Below are 18052 nucleotides of genomic sequence, written 5' to 3'. Positions count from 1 at the left end.
GACACGTGAACTTCAAATTTCATGTAGGTAGTTAGAAAACTCTAGATGCAGATGCAACTAGTATTACTTAGATTCTACATGCTACTAGGGAAGATCAAATGCTTATGCAAAAATGTTTTTCAATTATACATGTAACTAGAGGACATCATACGCAAATGCAGTGGATGTTCATTAGTTTCAACATGCAATTGGAGGACATTAAACACATCTACAACCAATGTTCTTTGTCTTCACATGTTTCTAGAGAACATTAGATGCAAACGCAACTTATGTTTCTCAATTACCTACTAAAAAGCTTTGGTATTACATACAACTCCAAAACTTCATACTTAACCTATAATTCAAGAACTTTAAACTTAACATGAAAAAAAAAATATCATACTACAACCATTTTCACAAATGAAAAACTTATTTTAAACTCGCTAATTAAGATTTATCTAAAACAACTTTCTTTACTTTAACTTTTTCTTCTTCTCCAAAAAGCTTCATGTTCAGACAAGGGATTGTTTGGTGTTTCAAAACTCCATTTGAAAAAGTAAATTTAAGATATTCAAATGACATATTTATATTTATTGTAGTCCAACCATACAAAATCACATGGTATGTTATATAAGGTAGCATGATGATATATGATGTAATATAATTAATTATATATAAATAATAATAATAATAAATCATAAATAATAATAAAAATAACAAAAATTAAAAATAACAGTAGTAGCAATAAATAAAAATAAACTCATAAAATAATAATAATGATGATAATAAGAATATAAATAATAATAATACTATCATTATTCAATATTTAATTAAAATTATTTATAATATTAAGGATAATATGATGTTTTATAAATTTATTATGTTATACACTACAAGAAAATCATGAAATAGAAACCATTTTTTATAAACCAAAATAATTAGTTGCAATAGTAACTAAATTAGAGACCATTTTAGAAACTAAAAAAAACGATTTCTAAATTAGTTTATATTATTGTTAAATAGTTTCTAAATTGGTATCTAATTAGCAACTATTGTTTTAACTACCAATTATTTAGTTTTTAAATTTGGTAGCAAAAACCTTAGTTACTAATTAGATATCAATTTATAAAATATTTAACGATAATAGAAACTAATTTAGAAACCAATTTTTTTTTTTAGTTTTTAAAATGATCTTTAATTTAATTACTATTACAACTAATTATTTTGATCTTTAAAAATTAGTTTCTATTTCATGGTTTTTTTTGTAATGATAGTTTTCAAAATAATTATCATATTATTAAAATCACTTACAATTTTTTCTTTCATTTCTTTTTATTATGCAAATAATCACATATTTTACTAAATTTTTTCCTTTCTTTCCTTTTTCATTCCATAAACTTCTCAATCAAATACAAAGTCTATGTTTGAAAGGAAGAATAGAAAAACAAAAAAATCAGGGAAAAGATAAGATAGATAAATTATAAATTAATTGGATTAAGGGGAAATAGTATAAAATTTAAGCGTGACTTGCTTTCTCATTACGAAAAATTTATTAAATAACAACTAAATTTAAATATAAAAAATAATTACTCATTATATTGACTATTTAAAATATTAAAAAAAAATATTTAAAGTGATTTATATCATTAATAAAAACTTATAAAGTGATTCTACATACTACTAAAAAACATCACATGCTCATGCAAAAATGCTTTTCAATTAACATGTAACCAAAAAAAATCGTATGCAAATGCAATGGATGTTCAATGGTTTCAACATGCATTTGAAAAGCATTAAACACATACACACGTGATTTCTCAATAATCTACTACAAAATTGTAGTATTACATGAAACTCCAAAACTTCATACTCAAAATATAAATATAATTCGAGAACTTTAAACTTGACATGAAAAAAAAAAAATCATACTACAACCATCTTTACAAAGGAAAGACACTTCACAAATTAAATAATTAATTTAATTTTTGTTTGGATTGATAATACTTATAATTAAACCAAATTAAATGACATTAATTTGATAATACATTCACTTAAATACGTTTTAGCTTAAGTTTAGGTAAATAAATTAAGTTTTGATTTTTGTGCTGTAAAACTTTTTTTATTTCTTTAAAATTCAAAATACCTACTTTTCATTTTAAAAAATAAATATGTTGAGAAATTATTTCCCTCGTACATTGAATTGAAGGTCCTAATATCGAATATAAAAATTTAAATTACTGTAATTTCTTAATTTTAGCCTTTGATACAATTGCTATTACGTTACAGAGACTTAAACGTTGCAATAAAAAAAATTCTACTACAAAATAATAAACTAAAGCATAAATCATAATATTTAGCAACAACATGGTAGAGTAAACTTTTCTTTATTCTATTAATTTCTCCAAATTAGGTAAAAAAAAGTAAGAGCCAAAATCCCAGAATTTCTGTACAAATTTTTGAATAAAAGAAAAAACTCATAGAAAATTAGAAAAAAAAGGAAAAATCCCATAGAAAATTATAAAAAAAAGGAAAAATTCCATAGAGCCTAGTACACTTCTCTCAACTGGAACTGAAAAGTTATTAGCCTTCAACCTGCCAAAGAGAACAAAATATTTTGTTATGAGTAAACAAGAAATATATAATATAAGAAATTTAAATATATAATTTATTTTCTAGTGAATTCTGATTTTTTTTTTCTGTTACACAATTTTAATATATTCTTTCTATATATAACCTACTTTTAATTATATGCATAATTTGTTTTTAATTTTATGTATAAATCAATCAAATTAAAAAAATGTCAAAATGTAAGAACCAAATTAAAAAATGTTATATATATAAGTATTAAATAAATTAAGATGGTTAATTATATAAAGATTAACATTTTATCCACGGATGAGTTCACAGACTTTCCATCATACTAAATTAAAAAATATAAGTATTAAATAAACTAATAATGTGTTAATTACATAAATATTAAATTAAAAATGTGTCATGTGTAAAAGAAAATTATATGGTCCATTACTTAGACTAATCTGAATTAGTCAAAAGATAAGTAAAACTTTACCAAAAATATTGTTATCTATAAAGAAATATCAAGTAGTTTTTCTAAGTTTTTTTTTTTTTATAAAAATTTTCATGATACAACTTTACATCTCAACTATACTGACACCTCAAATAACATACCATTATTTCTCTTCGTATGAAACAAATATTATTAAAAGAATAAAATATGGAAGGATTAAACCAAAACTATATATTATTAAAAAGGATATTTTTATAAAAACATAAATTTATATTTAATAATAATTAAAAAAATCAAATTATTTACTAAATATAGATTTTTATGTGTTTTTTACAAGTTATTGTTAGTTTTACTTTTTTAAAAAATTTAGCAAACATAAGAAAGTATACAATAATAAGTTATTTTTTGTTTAAAAAAGTGATTTTTTTTCTAAGGGTGTGTTTGTTTCATGAGAGAAGAGGGATTTTTTGTGTTTGTTACAAGGGTTTTGAGGGTGGGAAAGTGGATGGGGGAGAGGATGAATGGTTTTTTTTGCTCTTCACAAAATGAAGAGATTTGTAGAGATTACGTAATATTATTCTATTTTACCTAAATATCCTTGTACATACATTTTATTACAATATACAAAATTAAATATTACATAAATTTGTTTATTATTTATAATTTTAAAACAATAATAATTATACTATTAATAAAAATATATGATTTTAAATAATAAAAAAATAAAATAAAATTATAATATCAATATATAGTTATATAAAGTAACAAATGAATATAATAATAAATATTATTTTCATAAATTTTAATGCATTTAATAAATTTATTTCAATTTAACACAAAAACATCTTATATTATATTTTTTAATTTTTTATTAAAAAATATAAATAATTATGAATATTATATATTAAAAACATTTAATTAATTCAAACATTAAAAAAAATCATGATTCATTCATTCAAATATTTTTTAATAACAAGGATAAATTTGTAAACTTATAATAAATCATTATCACAAATACTCGGATATACTCGGATATCCTCTCTAGTCCTCACAAATTCACTTCTTTTCCTCCTTATATATCAACTCCTCAATCCAAACAGAAAGAAAAATTACGCATGTGGAGAAGTATGATGATTATAGATGAAAAAAAATTAAGTTATTGGATTCATCATACAAAATGTTCTGAAGATGCAATAGGAAATTGTTGCTGAGCATGAGAATAGAAGAAAGAAAATGACCTTATTGGAAGAGGAAGCAGGAGGAGAAGCGCGTTTTGATGAAGCGCGTTCTGATGTAGAGCATTGCTTATAGTTAAGTTGTTCTTCAATATAACGAATCTCACGCTTCATGTGAGAAATCGCTACCTCCTTCAAACCATGCTCACACCAAACAACACCTAATGTTCCAAAGCTTAACCAAAACAATCGATTTTCCCACATTCTTTCTATTTTTTCTACTCAAATCAAAATCACCACCAATAATATTGTGTAATGGAGAAAGACAGAGCAAGAAAAAGTTGAAATTGTGTTCTACTCCTTCCTATGAGCTTGTTTTTATACACACATAATTTCTTATAAATCATTATTATTAAGATAGAAATAAAAGATATTAGATTAAAAAAATAAGTGATTTAAAGATATCATAGTATGTAAACTATTTTAAAAAAGACTATCAAAATATTGAAGATAAAAATAAAATATAAGATTTAGAATATGAAATCGATACCAAATATAAGTATATAAAGATTTTAAAAAATATATATTGAGATAGTTGAAAATTATATCTATCGAATAATGTGTTATTTACAATGGTTAAAATAGTGAATCTAAGTGAATTCTTCACTATCAAAATGTAGCCTTTGTATTTTAATATTTAAAGTAGTTGCAAGTTTTATCCCCAATTTTAAAATAAAAATTCATCCTTAATTATCTTTATTTTCGTATGCAATATGTACGTGTCTTTAAATATTTTAAATATTAATTAAATAATATTTTAGAATAAAATATAAGTCATTGGTAAAGTCAACATACAATAATCAAAGATTCAATATGAAAATAATACATATATTTTTAGAAAACCCCGTTTAGATTTGAAAAAAAATGTTTTTTTGTTACGCTAATCTATTTGATTCATTAGTTTATTAAGTACTAAGTATATTTGAGATATACAAAATAGATATTTTCTTAAATTTTTTATATATGTTTTTTCTAACTAAACAATTTAACCCAAGTTTAAAATAGAAATTAATAACGAAATAAAATACTTATATTTAAATATAAGGTAATGTATATAAAGTTAATTAACATTACCTTTTATTGCTTTTTATTTGCAGTATATTTATATTTATTAAAATAAATAACAAATTTGCATTATATAATTATTTTATGGCTTTATTATATTTTATCTTTTGATTTGATTTTTGGAAATTTGTTTAATTACATTTTATTTATAATATATTTATATTTATTAGAATAAAATAATAAATCTGTATTGTAAAATTTAATTATAAGATTATATAATGGGTCAATTAGTACCCGAGAGAAAGATAAAATTATAAATATAACAATCTTCATGGTTGTATCTTTGTCGTTATATCTAATCACGTATTGTTTTGACTGATTGTTTGTAGATAGCTAGTTCTTCTCAAATTATTGTGCATGAATAATTCGTGCATAACTTTAGTTCACATGTTATGCATAACACATGTCACTCACATATCCATCACATGCATCCGTACACACACCCACAAATATCATCATTTAATTAAATCAAAACAAAAATTATCCAAACATGCAATTCAACAATTTATACATACACATAAGCATAAAACATGTAATTAGCCAAGAAAACTAGCAAAACCATGTAATTAGAAAAATTAGATGATGTCTTTGCTTTAGCGAAATAATTTTCGTTAAGAAAGGATGTCAGATAAGTCACTCAATAGAGTGACACAAATGATACATTTGTTTAAACACACTTGTTTTGTTCGAGTAAGGGTATTAAACGAGTTTTCACTTAAGTGACTATAATGAAACCTTCATTTGAGCACGTTTACATTCTTTGAGCGAGGGTATAAGACGAAATACTCGTTGAAGTGACTCGTACAATACTCGCACTTAGCAACTCATAATAAATTGTGTCTCTTTTGAATTCCACGCGTCTTTCTTTACTCATTCATAAGAATTTTCCTCCTAATATACAACAACGAATCTATCTCAATTTAAAGATTGAAAGAGACACAAAACTCCAATTAAACAAGTAAGAATAACCCTAGTCCAACCTGAAATGTTGGACTATAGACTCAACGAATCCTTAAAGAGCTTTCAACTACATATGTCACCAATAACTTTAAACCCCAACTACAACAGAAGGACTCAAAGTTTTTTGCGACACTTTAACTTCAAATCCCATGTAGGTAGTTAGAGAACTCTAGATGCTCATGTTACTTAGATTCTACATGCTAATAGGGAACATCAAATGCTTTGCAAAAAATGTTTTTCAATTATACATGTAACTAGAGAACATCGTACGCGAATTCAATTGATGTTCATTGGTTTCAACCTACAACTGGAGAACATTAAACAAATCTACAACCAATGTTCTTTGTTTTCACATGTTACTAGATAACATTAGATTAGATGCAACTTATGCTTCTTAATTACCTACTAAAAAGCTTCAGTATTACATGCAAATCCAAAACTTCATACTCAATATATAATTCGATAACTTTAAACTTAACATGAAAAAAATATCATATTAATATCATCTTATCTTCACAAAAGAATTATTTTAAACTCACTATTTAAAATTTATATGAAACAACTTTCTTTACTTTAACCTTTTTTCTTTTGAAAAAAAACTTTATTTGAAACTCCATTTGAAAAAGTAAACTTAAGATATTCAAATGACATATTTATATTTAGTGTAGGACACCCATACAAAATCACATTATATGTTATATAAGGTAGCATGATGTAATATAATTAATTATATAATAAAATAATAGTAATAAAATTACAAATAATAATAAAAATAACAAAAATTTAAAATAATAGTAGTATCCGTTTAATTTACTCAATATAATAACTAATTATTTTAGTTTTTTAAATTTTTTTTATTTAATAATTTTTGTAATAAAAAAAATATTAATTGATATATTTATAAAACAACTAAATTATCGTTGAGTTAAAAGTGAAATTAGATTGAATATTAAAAATATGCTTTAATAACTACCATACGCGTTAGATTAAAAGGTTCGCCCTTAGGATTCAAGTACATACTTGTAAATAATCATAAATTATTTGAAATTGTTTGTGTAAGCAATAAAGTATTTTTTTAAATATATAAATTGAGGTACGAATAAAATTATAACTGAAATGAAAAAAAAACATAATAGAATATGAGTATAATTAAAAAGTTTTAAATAAAATGTTCTCAAACAATCAATTACGCAATTATGGTTCAAACATGCATTTAATTTAAAAAAAATCTCTTATATATCTATAATTTATAAAACTAATAAAATGATTTCCCCCTTTAACTACTTGTTGATTTGTTGGTGTAGACAAATTGTTACTATTCTACCTTTTAAGTATCTGTTTCTTTTTAATCTGAATAATTATCCACAATAAAAAAAACTACCTATAATAACGTTAAAAAAAATTATTTTTATGAAAATTTTTATGATTTAATACTCTTTTTTATTTTAATAATTATTATAATAATAAATTTCTTATTTTTTATCATCTTAACTTTATTTTCTTAAATAAAAATATTTGCATGAAAAGACATCATTATAAAATTTCAACAACTAATATAAAAGAGATGCAATACGAAGACTTCCCAAAAGATCATTCATTACCTCTGTCTGCATAGTTTTGATATTTTTTTTTTATAAAAAAATACATTTTTAGACAATTTTCAATATTTATCTTATTCAATGTATTTTTTTTTTTTTTTGCATGTATCTTATTTAAAGACAAATTTCTTCTCTTCTAGCAAATTAATCTTATATACTAGATATTTTGACACCTAAGTTTTACATTTGTTGCTTTTTTACCTCCATAATTTATTGCAAAGGATAAAAGTAGAAGAAAGAAATTAAGTTTAATTTTGTATAAATTAAAAATAATTTCTAATAAATATAAAATAAACAAAAACAGTTAATAATAAAGTAATTTAGAATTTTCTTTTCTAAAATAAACTCATGGAAAAGTGGCATAAATTTCAAAACTCCTCTCAAAGTAACTTTTTATCTGGGTTTTTAAATTAACAATTAAAATAAAATGACAATTTAAATGACCTAAAATATTAAAAAATATTTATTATGAATTTTAATAATTGTATATAAAAAAAAGCATTTTAAGAAGAGTGTGGGTTCGTGGAAGAGGAAAAGGAAGTGGGCCAGAGAGTGTTGTGCCCCAAATATAAACCCCCAAACACCAACAAGAGAAAGGCCTCAATTTCAATTCCTTTCCTTTTGCCCTCTCTTCAAGCCAACCTCTTCTCTGCTCCTTCTTCCTCCTTCTCGATCCTCCTGCAATCATGATTACAGGTCTCGCACCTTTTCCCTCTTCCATTTTCCGCTTCCTACTGTTCCTTTCTTCTCTGTGCATTCCTTTCCCTCTTCTCCGTGTCTTCTCTTTTCCAATTTTGTATGCTGCTTTTTTCTTCGATTTCTGCTCTGTTTTCCAATTCAGAGAGATGCGGCGCATGTAATTTAGGGTTTGTGCTAGAGAGGGAAGGAATTTGTGTTCGTTTGCAATTCGGATGGATGTTGCCTTTTGAACTTGATTTATGGCTTTTAAAATTAATCTGTTATGTGTGAGCTTGGATGATTCAGTGCTGTGTTTGCTTTCAAGTTTGGCGGTTTGTTCGTTACACTTTTTTTACTTACTTATTATCGATAATCAATGTTTTCTGTTTTGGTTTATTGGAACTTTCGAGAATGGAGATGTAGCTGCATTCAACTTGTTTTGAAGTCTAACTATGCTATGTGAGCAGTGAGGAAATTGCGCTGGGTTTCCTTCTGTTTTTTAATATTTTCAGTGTGCATGAAGGTTTGCGTTATTTTACATCTCTTAACGGATATTGTCGTTAAGCTGATGGAGTGTTGGCGATAAACGGAAGTCCTGGTTTTGCCTTACGATTTGGGGTTCTGTTAATAGATATATTGTATTGCTGCTTGTGGATTGCTATTTTTTTTTTAATCTGATTTTATCATTCTGATATTCACTACTGATCTTTTTTCTGCAGTAAGTGTAAAATGGCAAAAAGAGATTTTCAAAGAAGTGGAAATTGACACTACCCAGTCTCCTTACGTTTTTAAATGCCAACTGTATGATTTGACTGGTGTTCCTCCTGAAAGACAAAAAATTATGGTCAAGGGTGGTCTTTTGAAGGTAAGTAGATTGTTGAAGTGATTACTTTAAGTGTGAGAAAAAGAAAACTTAGGCTCTCCTTAGTAGGTCTTTTAAAAAGATCATAACAATAACCGGGAATGAAGTTGTTTCGAAGCTCTTTTCTTCCTTTGATTTCCTTTTGCAATGCAGGATGATGCTGATTGGTCAGCATTAGGAGTTAAAGAGGTTAGCAGTGCTAGCATGTGTTTTTCAGTACCGTTCTTCTATGTTCCATGTATCCTTTCATTTAATCGATCCACATAATCTCCTGTTTTCAGGGTCAAAAGCTAATGATGATGGGTACAGCTGATGAAGTAGTGAAGTCTCCAGAGAAGGGAACTGTTTTTGTTGAAGATCTTCCCGAAGAAGAACAAGTAGTTGCTGTTGTAAGTTTGAACTCTTACACACACATTACTTGAACTGCAAAATATCTGTGTTTGTAATTTTTATAACAGTGGTAGTTCACAAATAACGGACATGATTTATAAGTATCTTAACTGATGTTTAATGTATTACTCTTGTATTTTTTCCTTGTGTTACACATGGCGAATAATTTTTTCCTTTAGTTTAAATTTAAAAGTGAATACTTTCCAATAACCCACCCTTAAAACTGAGAAACAGATCGACAATAGTCCCTTTGTCTTCATTTTTTTTATTCTTCTCTTAAAACTCCAGCTAACCTTCCCTGAGATTTGATTTGAAAAGAAACAATTCAGCACTGGTCTCATTTTCTTTCTTACCTATCGCATTTTTCTTCCACGAACCATCTTGGGAGAAGGATGAGAAGCCTGAGCATGTTAAACAATGCATGGCCTATCCTTTTTAGTTTTTTGATGTGAGGCCCCATAGTTCAGAAATTAAAAAATAGCAGTTAATGAACAAGAAAGTTGTCATAAAATCAATTTTTTAAACCTTAAATGGATCCTTATTGTCTTGTCTATATCAAATTTTGTGTTTTCTTTCTCAATAGAAGCACTTTAGATTGAAGATATTCTCGTCTTGTTCAATTGGTCTGGGTTCTTATCTCCAGTCCTCTAAAGATATACATGGCATTGCATCAGTCATCCATTTAAACAAAACATCATATCGGTTTTTGATAACAAGCATCAAGTTGGTACTTCTTGTCACATTTTATGTTTTCTTTCTCAATAGAAGTTCTTTAGATTGACGATATTCTCTTGTTTGATCACTTGTTGGATTGGTCCGGGTTCTGGTCCGCTATAGGTATACATGGCGTTGCATCGGTCATCCATTTAAACAAAACTTCAAATCGGTTCTTGATAACATGCATCAAGTTGGTACTTCAGTGTCACATTTTTCCGTCACTTTGGTTCTTAAAATAGCAGCAATTCTGTCTTGAAAGGATGAAACAGTGGTGGAGTGAATTAATTATCATTGAATGGATATTTTTTTTATAGAATATTTTTTGGAGATATTCTAGTGTTTGATCTGTGTTTAGTAGTGGTTTAGGTTCTGCCATATCCTCTAAGGATTTTCATGACATTTCATTGGTCGTCTATTTAAATTTAACATCAATTGGTATTCAATATTTTAGTGATATAAAATTGGTCCTTCGGTTTCACATTTTGCCATCACTTTTGTCCTTAAAATAACAGCAATTCAGTTATGAAAGGATGATACACTGGTGGAGTTAATTTGTTATCATTGAATGACTAGTCTCAACTGGGCCTTGTTTTCACCTGTCTGAAGGATGTTGAATTTAACATATTTTAATTGTTTATTTTCTTTAGTTTGGCAGAGTCATACACTTTTTCTTTTTTCATTTTAGCGTTTGATTTTTTTCCTCTTGGGGTGGGTGGGGTCTGTGTGATGGATTGATTTTCCCAGGGACACACGGCTGGTCTTTTCAATTTGGGAAATACATGTTATATGAACTCAACATTGCAATGCCTCCATTCTGTTCCTGAGTTAAAGTCAGCTTTGATTAAGTAAGTTTTTTTCAAGGAGTAGGAATTTACATTTTATTTGTTGCATTTTTGAGGCAGACAATGACATATGATGATTACTTTATGAACTGTCTTGGAATCAGGTACTCACACTCAGGACGAAACAATGATGTCGATCAGTCTTCTCATATGTTGACCATTGCAACCCGTGACTTGTTCAATGAGCTTGATAAAAGTGTCAAACCTGTGGCACCAATGCAATTTTGGATGGTACAATATATATAGTGTTCATTTCATAACTAATTATTCAGCTTTTTCTTAAATTTATATATCTATGTAATATGTTTTTCGGTGGGAAGATTTTTTTAAAAAAATTTGAAATGTTACATCAAAACGATAGAATTGGTTAAGGCTCATTTATGTGTATGTTAGTTTCTATGTTGAAATGTTTATTCAAGCCCATTTTTTGTGGCCAATATGTTCATGACCTCCTTTTGAAAATACCATCCTGAGTGGAGACTCTTAACTTGTAGAATGTGATTTTTGGATTTTATTGATGTTCATCCTTGGCTATTTTTATTTTAGGGCTTTTATGCTGTCTAGTTATTCTTTGTCATTGTACATTAAAAGCTACATCTTCATAATTTTTTGATGTTTGTTTGCTGCTCTGAGCTTGCCTCACACCTTTTTGGGGATGGTGAATGACCAGGTATTACGGAAAAAATATCCTCAATTTGGTCAGCTGCATAATGGAGTGTTCATGCAACAGGTTTATAAGTTGCACACCATGTTATGGAATTAGTTTTATTACTGTAGTGAATTGGTATACCTTACCCAATTTGTTTTTCATGTCTAACAGGATGCTGAAGAATGTTGGACACAACTTCTATACACACTCTCTCAGTCCCTCAGATCCCCTGGATCTAGGTAACTTTATGCATGTTTCTTGGTAACTGAATGCAACTGTGGCAGTATCTTTCAAGTAATGTTTATTGTTTAGAAAAGTTGTTAGATTTAAATGAGTTACTAAACAGTTGATATTGATACCTATTCTCTGTACTTCACATAGTGGCATACTAGATCTTTCGAACCCTCCTGATTTATAATATATTAATATTTTTCATCCACTTCTTTTCTTTCAGACTGCTAATTTCTATCTAATAAAATTTATTCTTTGTTTTCAGTGAAAATCCTGATGCTGTGAAGGCCCTCTTTGGCATAGAACTTAATAGCAGGTACAGTCCAATGCTTTCTCCTCAATTATTGGCTACTGATGTGCAATTTGTTAAACATCCACAAAGTACTCTATTAATTTTTGTTCTCATTTGTAGCATTGTTCTTGGTACTATTTGTAGCTAGGGATTTGACAGGCTTTCCTTGCATATACGAGAAAGCAAGTAGTTTCTTTCTTTTCTTGATTTTAACTTGTAGACTACTCATTGTCATCTTCTTTATGCATCATTTTGTTTTTATCCAAATCCAGATTTCAATTGTTGTTTGGTCAATTAGCGTCTTTTGTGATTTCTTTTTGTAAAGTATGTTCTCTTGTATGCAAATTGCATCAGTGGCACTTCTTAGAGTAAACACGTTATCCACATATCATGCTTTTAGAAATTAAACCTATTAGTTTATAATATGGTAGCTCAAGGAATACAAAAATAAAGGCAACATTTTATTTAATACCTGAGCATGGTAACTTTGCTAATGAAGAAATTGTTTTCCAACAATATTTTTGAATTCGATGCAATTAGGAATTAAGATTAACTGCTCATTATCATCTTACAAATGCAGCTAGTTATTCTACTATGCATGGGTTACTTAAATAAAATATTTATAAGAATAGAAAGTATGTTTTATTCAACGCATATTTATATCTTACACTTAAAATGTTTCAATGGTTCAGTTTTAAGTGTTAAGCATATACTCATATTTGAAATTTAATAATTATATGATATTATTTTATTTTATATGTTAAATAGTGATATTTATATTTATTTTTCAACTTCATCTGCACATTTTAAATAAAATAGGTTATTGTGTTTGTGTATACATATTCTGACACGTTAATTGAATTTCTATAAGACATTAAATCATTTAAATTGTCACTCTTTATGCTTCACCATTCTAATTTTACGAAATAATTTTCTAACTCAATTTAAATATATTCCTAACATCATGTACTAAGCAAATTCTTCTTATGATAATATTAATTTAAAAAAATTAAAATATATTATCAATAAATACTCATGAACGAAATTTTAAATATTATTTTTAATTGTTTAAGGAATGACCACTGTTTGAGATGAGTCTGTGGAATCTCATGGAGGGGAGAGAGCAGGAATGGAATGTCGCTCATACACATCTAAGATTACGATTAAAAATATATTTATGAATATGTAAATTGAGTGTACGCTCATACACATTAGTGTGTCGATTGTGATTTTTCCTCCCTTCATATTTGAAGTGGTAACCTAGCTAGGGTTTGGGCTTTATTGTAATTTATGTGTCCATGACTCTGTCAGTCTTTTTGCTGGAAAAATATATTTTGTTCTATACGTACTTGTGAAGCATTGTTGTTCTTGCTTTTTTATGGTGCATTCTGGTTAGTTCACTTTATTATGAATTAAGAGAGACAACGATTCACACTTTTTTTTAGATCTACTAAAATGCTTATTGATGTCCCTACAATTGCAGCCCGTTAATGTGTAGTCATTTTCCATTTTTTTGATAACTTGTTAGGATTCATTGTCAAGAGAGTAATGAAGAAAGCTCGGAAACAGAGTCTGTTTATTCACTTAAATGCCACATATCGCAGGAGGTGAACCATTTACATGAAGGGATAAAACAGGTAAGTGCTAAGCCATTTCTCTTTATCTCTCTATATACACGTGTTTTTTCTATGTTGGGGTGGGGGGTTTTAAAAGGATGTTTTGTCCTTAGTGACCCCCTTTATGCTTGTTTTTCTTGTCTAACTTCATAATTTTTTTTGATAAAGCTGTATAACTATGCTATTATGCAGTGAAAGTTCAGTGATATGTTGCTTTGCTGAAATTTTACTTCATAATTACTTATTTGTGTGTAACTTGAGTTTCCTTCTACTGCTGAAAAAAATTGGCTCTTGAGAACCAGTATCTTATAGTTTATCACTAGCACTGTTACCTGCAGCAAAGATATTTTCTTCGTTTGCAGAGGTCCTAGGTTTGGGCTGAGTTTTTTGGGAGTGGGAGGTAGACACAGGTGTTAGTTTGGTTCAAATGAGTGCATACACAAACCAAAAGAAAATTAACGATAAAAAAGTTATTGGTATTTTTCCTGTTTAGAAATAATGATCTGGTTAATGAAGTTCATGCAGATGGTTAATATGTAACATGTTGACTTTATTAACCATTGGTATTTATTCTTAGCTTTTTCTCCATCCCCCTATAAAAGTACTGCTAAATGAAAATTCAATTTTAGTTTGACATCATTTAGTTCTATCATATTGTTTAATCTTATTAATTATTCTTTGTTATGATGAATACACTTATGAGCTTCTATTAACCTAGCTGACTTTTGTAGGGTTTAAAATCAGAGTTAGAAAAGGCTTCACCTGCATTGGGCCGTAGTGCTACGTACTTGAAGGAATCACGTATCAATGCCCTGCCAAGGTTGATATTATCCTTTTTAAATGATATTTTCTGGATCCTGTTTTCTTTGATGCCATGTGATTTCAGTTGGATTACAGTTTGAACTACACATGTACAAGCTACCTTTGATAACTTGCATAAAAGGTCTAGATAAGATTACTAGTTAGGCTTGGTTTCTACATTGACTGTGCCAAGACATCCTTCTTCAGTCTGTATTGAAAACGAGTCAGCCTAAGTTTTTGCTGTACATTCTAATTCCTATGAGCAGGTGGATGGTCTAAAGTAACAATAATAGTAATGACTCATGACCTTGTTCGAAAGAGTTGTTAAGATTCTATGGTATAACTTATGATCTTTCTCATGGGTCATAATTAAAATATTTTTGAGTTTTGACAAAATTAGTTCTCAAATATTGGCCTCGGCGTTGTTCAGATGAAGATTGGTTGCATCTCCGTCATGTTTTGTTTCTTTATTGGTAATTGCTGAGTGATGCGTTTTTCAACTTTTGCCTTTTCAAGGTATTTGACTGTTCAGTTTGTCCGTTTCTTTTGGAAGAGGGAAACCAACCAGAAGGCTAAGATTTTACGGGTAACATTCACTTTATTTCTCCTTCTGTTTTGTCTTTTTTGATGGTCAGTGTTGGGTTTTGACAAATTATCCTTTAAAGGTTTTTCTCGCCATCTGAAATTTATTTTACTGCCTTTGTGCTTGGTTATCTCAGAAAGTTGATTATCCTCTGGAGTTGGATGTTTATGATTTTTGTTCAGATGATCTTCGTAAAAAACTGGATGCTCCTAGACAGGTATCCTTCTTGTCTTTAAATATGAAAATCTTATGGTTGTTTGTAAAAAAAGAAAAGATGTTTGCTTTGTATAATGTGTGGGTTTATATTTTGGATATTGTACCTTTAGATCCTAAGAAACGAGGAAGGCAAAAAGCTTGGTCTTAAAGTGAATGAGAAAAGTTCTGCTCAGAAGGAAAATGATGTGAAAATGTCCGATGCTGAGGTGAGGAAACCAGCCAAACTTAACATCATGTTTGATATGCAGTGATTGTGATTCCCTTCAATGTTTTCCATGCTTGCTATCATAAGTATGGAGTGGTAATTTCATTCCATCCTTTAGCAATAGAATTAGGAGTCCAGAATTGAGTTATGTTCCTAAATAGAATATAGAGGAGGATTTCATTCTCCATGGAATATTAAGGGACTGTGTCTGTCCTGCTTTTAAAAACAGTTTTCTGTTTTCTTTTTTTGTTCTCTAAAACTAAAAACTTGTTTGATAACTGTTTTATTAAAATAGTTTTTAAAAGCTAAAAAATGAAAAACGATTAGATGTGTTTTCTGTTTTAGTTTCTTAACCTGTCTTCAAAACTTGTTCCATTTCTCAACCGTACCAACATCATGGGACAAAATCTTCCTCCTATTTCCATTCCTTCATTTTTTTTCTAAAACAGTTTTCAGACTAAAGTTATTAAAAGTGTTTTTTCTAACTTATTCTCAAAAACAGTTCTTCAAAAAACTAAATCAAATGTCTTAAGTAATTCTTTTCTTTTTTTCCCTATATGTCTGGGAAAAAACTTTTTCTTATTTGAGCCTATTATTTTTCTTTTACTGATAAAATTACAGAACTGTTTAATTTTTTGGCAACAATTTTTAATTATCTTGTAAAAAGAAGACATTGGTTTGCAATATATGTATATATGATGCTAGTTAAAACTCGTTTTTTTATTACGTTGATTCTATGTATCGATCATTACAGTCGATTCCAGTCCATTTAATGCCCCTTGCATATTCTACATGCTATAGTCAGCATTAATAAATACAATCCCTTGTATATTGCTTCTTTTGATTCAGGGATCATTGAATGGAGAAGGTGAATCATCTGTAGTTCCAATGGACGAGGGTAAGATCTTGCAACGATCTGTTACTCATTTATTTTCTACTGCCAGTAATATATATGCATGCACTAATCTTCTTCCTGCTATGTATTAATCATTCTCCGTCTATAGGTGAAAAGGAAGGACAGATGACTGGAATTTATGATTTGGTTGCTGTGTTAACCCACAAGGGTAGAAGTGCTGATTCAGGACATTATGTTGGTTGGGTCAAGCAAGAAAATGGTAGGTTCTAGGAAACAGAGTTGTGTTTGTACTGTGTAACCATCTGTCACTGTCTCTTTCAAACAATATTTCTTTTGTTGTTGGCAGGGAAATGGATTGAGTTTGACGATGACAATCCCAAACCAAAAATAGGAGACGACATCACTAGACTATCTGGGGGAGGTGAGTGTTACATACTTAATTTGCGCACATGGATTTATTTACTTCTCCCTCCACCCTACTCCCATCCTCTTCAAATTTTAGCCTAGCAGGATCTTTAATCTGTGTACTTGTAAACAAATAATCTGTCATCTGTCTCCAGGTGATTGGCATATGGCGTATATAATAATGTACAAGGCTCGTGTTGTATCTCTGTAATTGGTAGGAAGAACATATTTGATGATTTACCTCGGAGATTGATGGATTGTGAGTGAGAGAAAATGGTGTACCCGGATGATTTACCTCGGAGGTTTGATGGTTGTTAGTCAGTGTTTGTTTTAGGTGTTGTATTTTTTAAAGGATGTATGAGAATTTGAGTGAATTGAAGCCCATGAATTTTCGTCCTTCCAATTCCATCATTGGTTCCAAGAGGCAGTTGAGTTGAATATCAAGTAACAGTTGAAGCCAGGTATATGTTCTTTATGAAATGCTACATGCAGCCTCAAAACCTGTCACATACTTATTTAATTTGATTATCACAACTGAATCATTTTTTATAATTTTAAACATTTTTTTACCTGTTCACTTTATGGCAATAACATTAAATCTATTAAATGTTATCACCTCCCCCATTCTTTCTGCTCTTCCTTTAAGCTAGTATAAGTTCAAGTAATAGTTTCAAAACATCTCTAAAATTTGGTTTAATTTATGAATATTATACACTAAGTTTAGTTATTAAGTTATATAGTATATAGTAGAAATGTAGTACCCTTAATTAATATGACTTGTTAGAAATATAATTATGTTATTTTGAAAGATAGTGAAAGTGTGAACTTTGACGTTTATGACTCTTAC

The 18052-nt window shown here is 28.3% G+C and overlaps 1 protein-coding gene across 1 annotated transcript; it reads left to right on the top strand.

Annotated features, from left to right (window-relative positions):
- Positions 1–8374: 8374 nt before the first annotated feature.
- Positions 8375–17782, top strand: LOC137818242 (ubiquitin carboxyl-terminal hydrolase 6). Its single transcript, XM_068621535.2, has 18 exons — positions 8375–8558; positions 9260–9405; positions 9556–9591; positions 9684–9791; positions 11254–11354; positions 11456–11582; positions 12022–12081; positions 12172–12239; positions 12497–12547; positions 14052–14160; positions 14871–14959; positions 15457–15526; positions 15660–15740; positions 15850–15945; positions 16794–16842; positions 16949–17059; positions 17147–17221; positions 17361–17782. Exons 1-18 carry the CDS (start codon positions 8549–8551, stop codon positions 17414–17416), a joined length of 1443 nt encoding a protein of 480 aa, XP_068477636.2. The 5' UTR covers positions 8375–8548; the 3' UTR covers positions 17417–17782.
- The last annotated feature ends 270 nt before the right edge of the window (positions 17783–18052 follow it).

Source organism: Phaseolus vulgaris, chromosome 10 (assembly GCF_051622355.1).
Source record: "Phaseolus vulgaris cultivar YP4 chromosome 10, ASM5162235v1, whole genome shotgun sequence".
Taxonomy (NCBI): Eukaryota; Viridiplantae; Streptophyta; class Magnoliopsida; order Fabales; family Fabaceae; genus Phaseolus; species Phaseolus vulgaris.
This window is presented reverse-complemented; position numbering and strand designations above follow the sequence as displayed.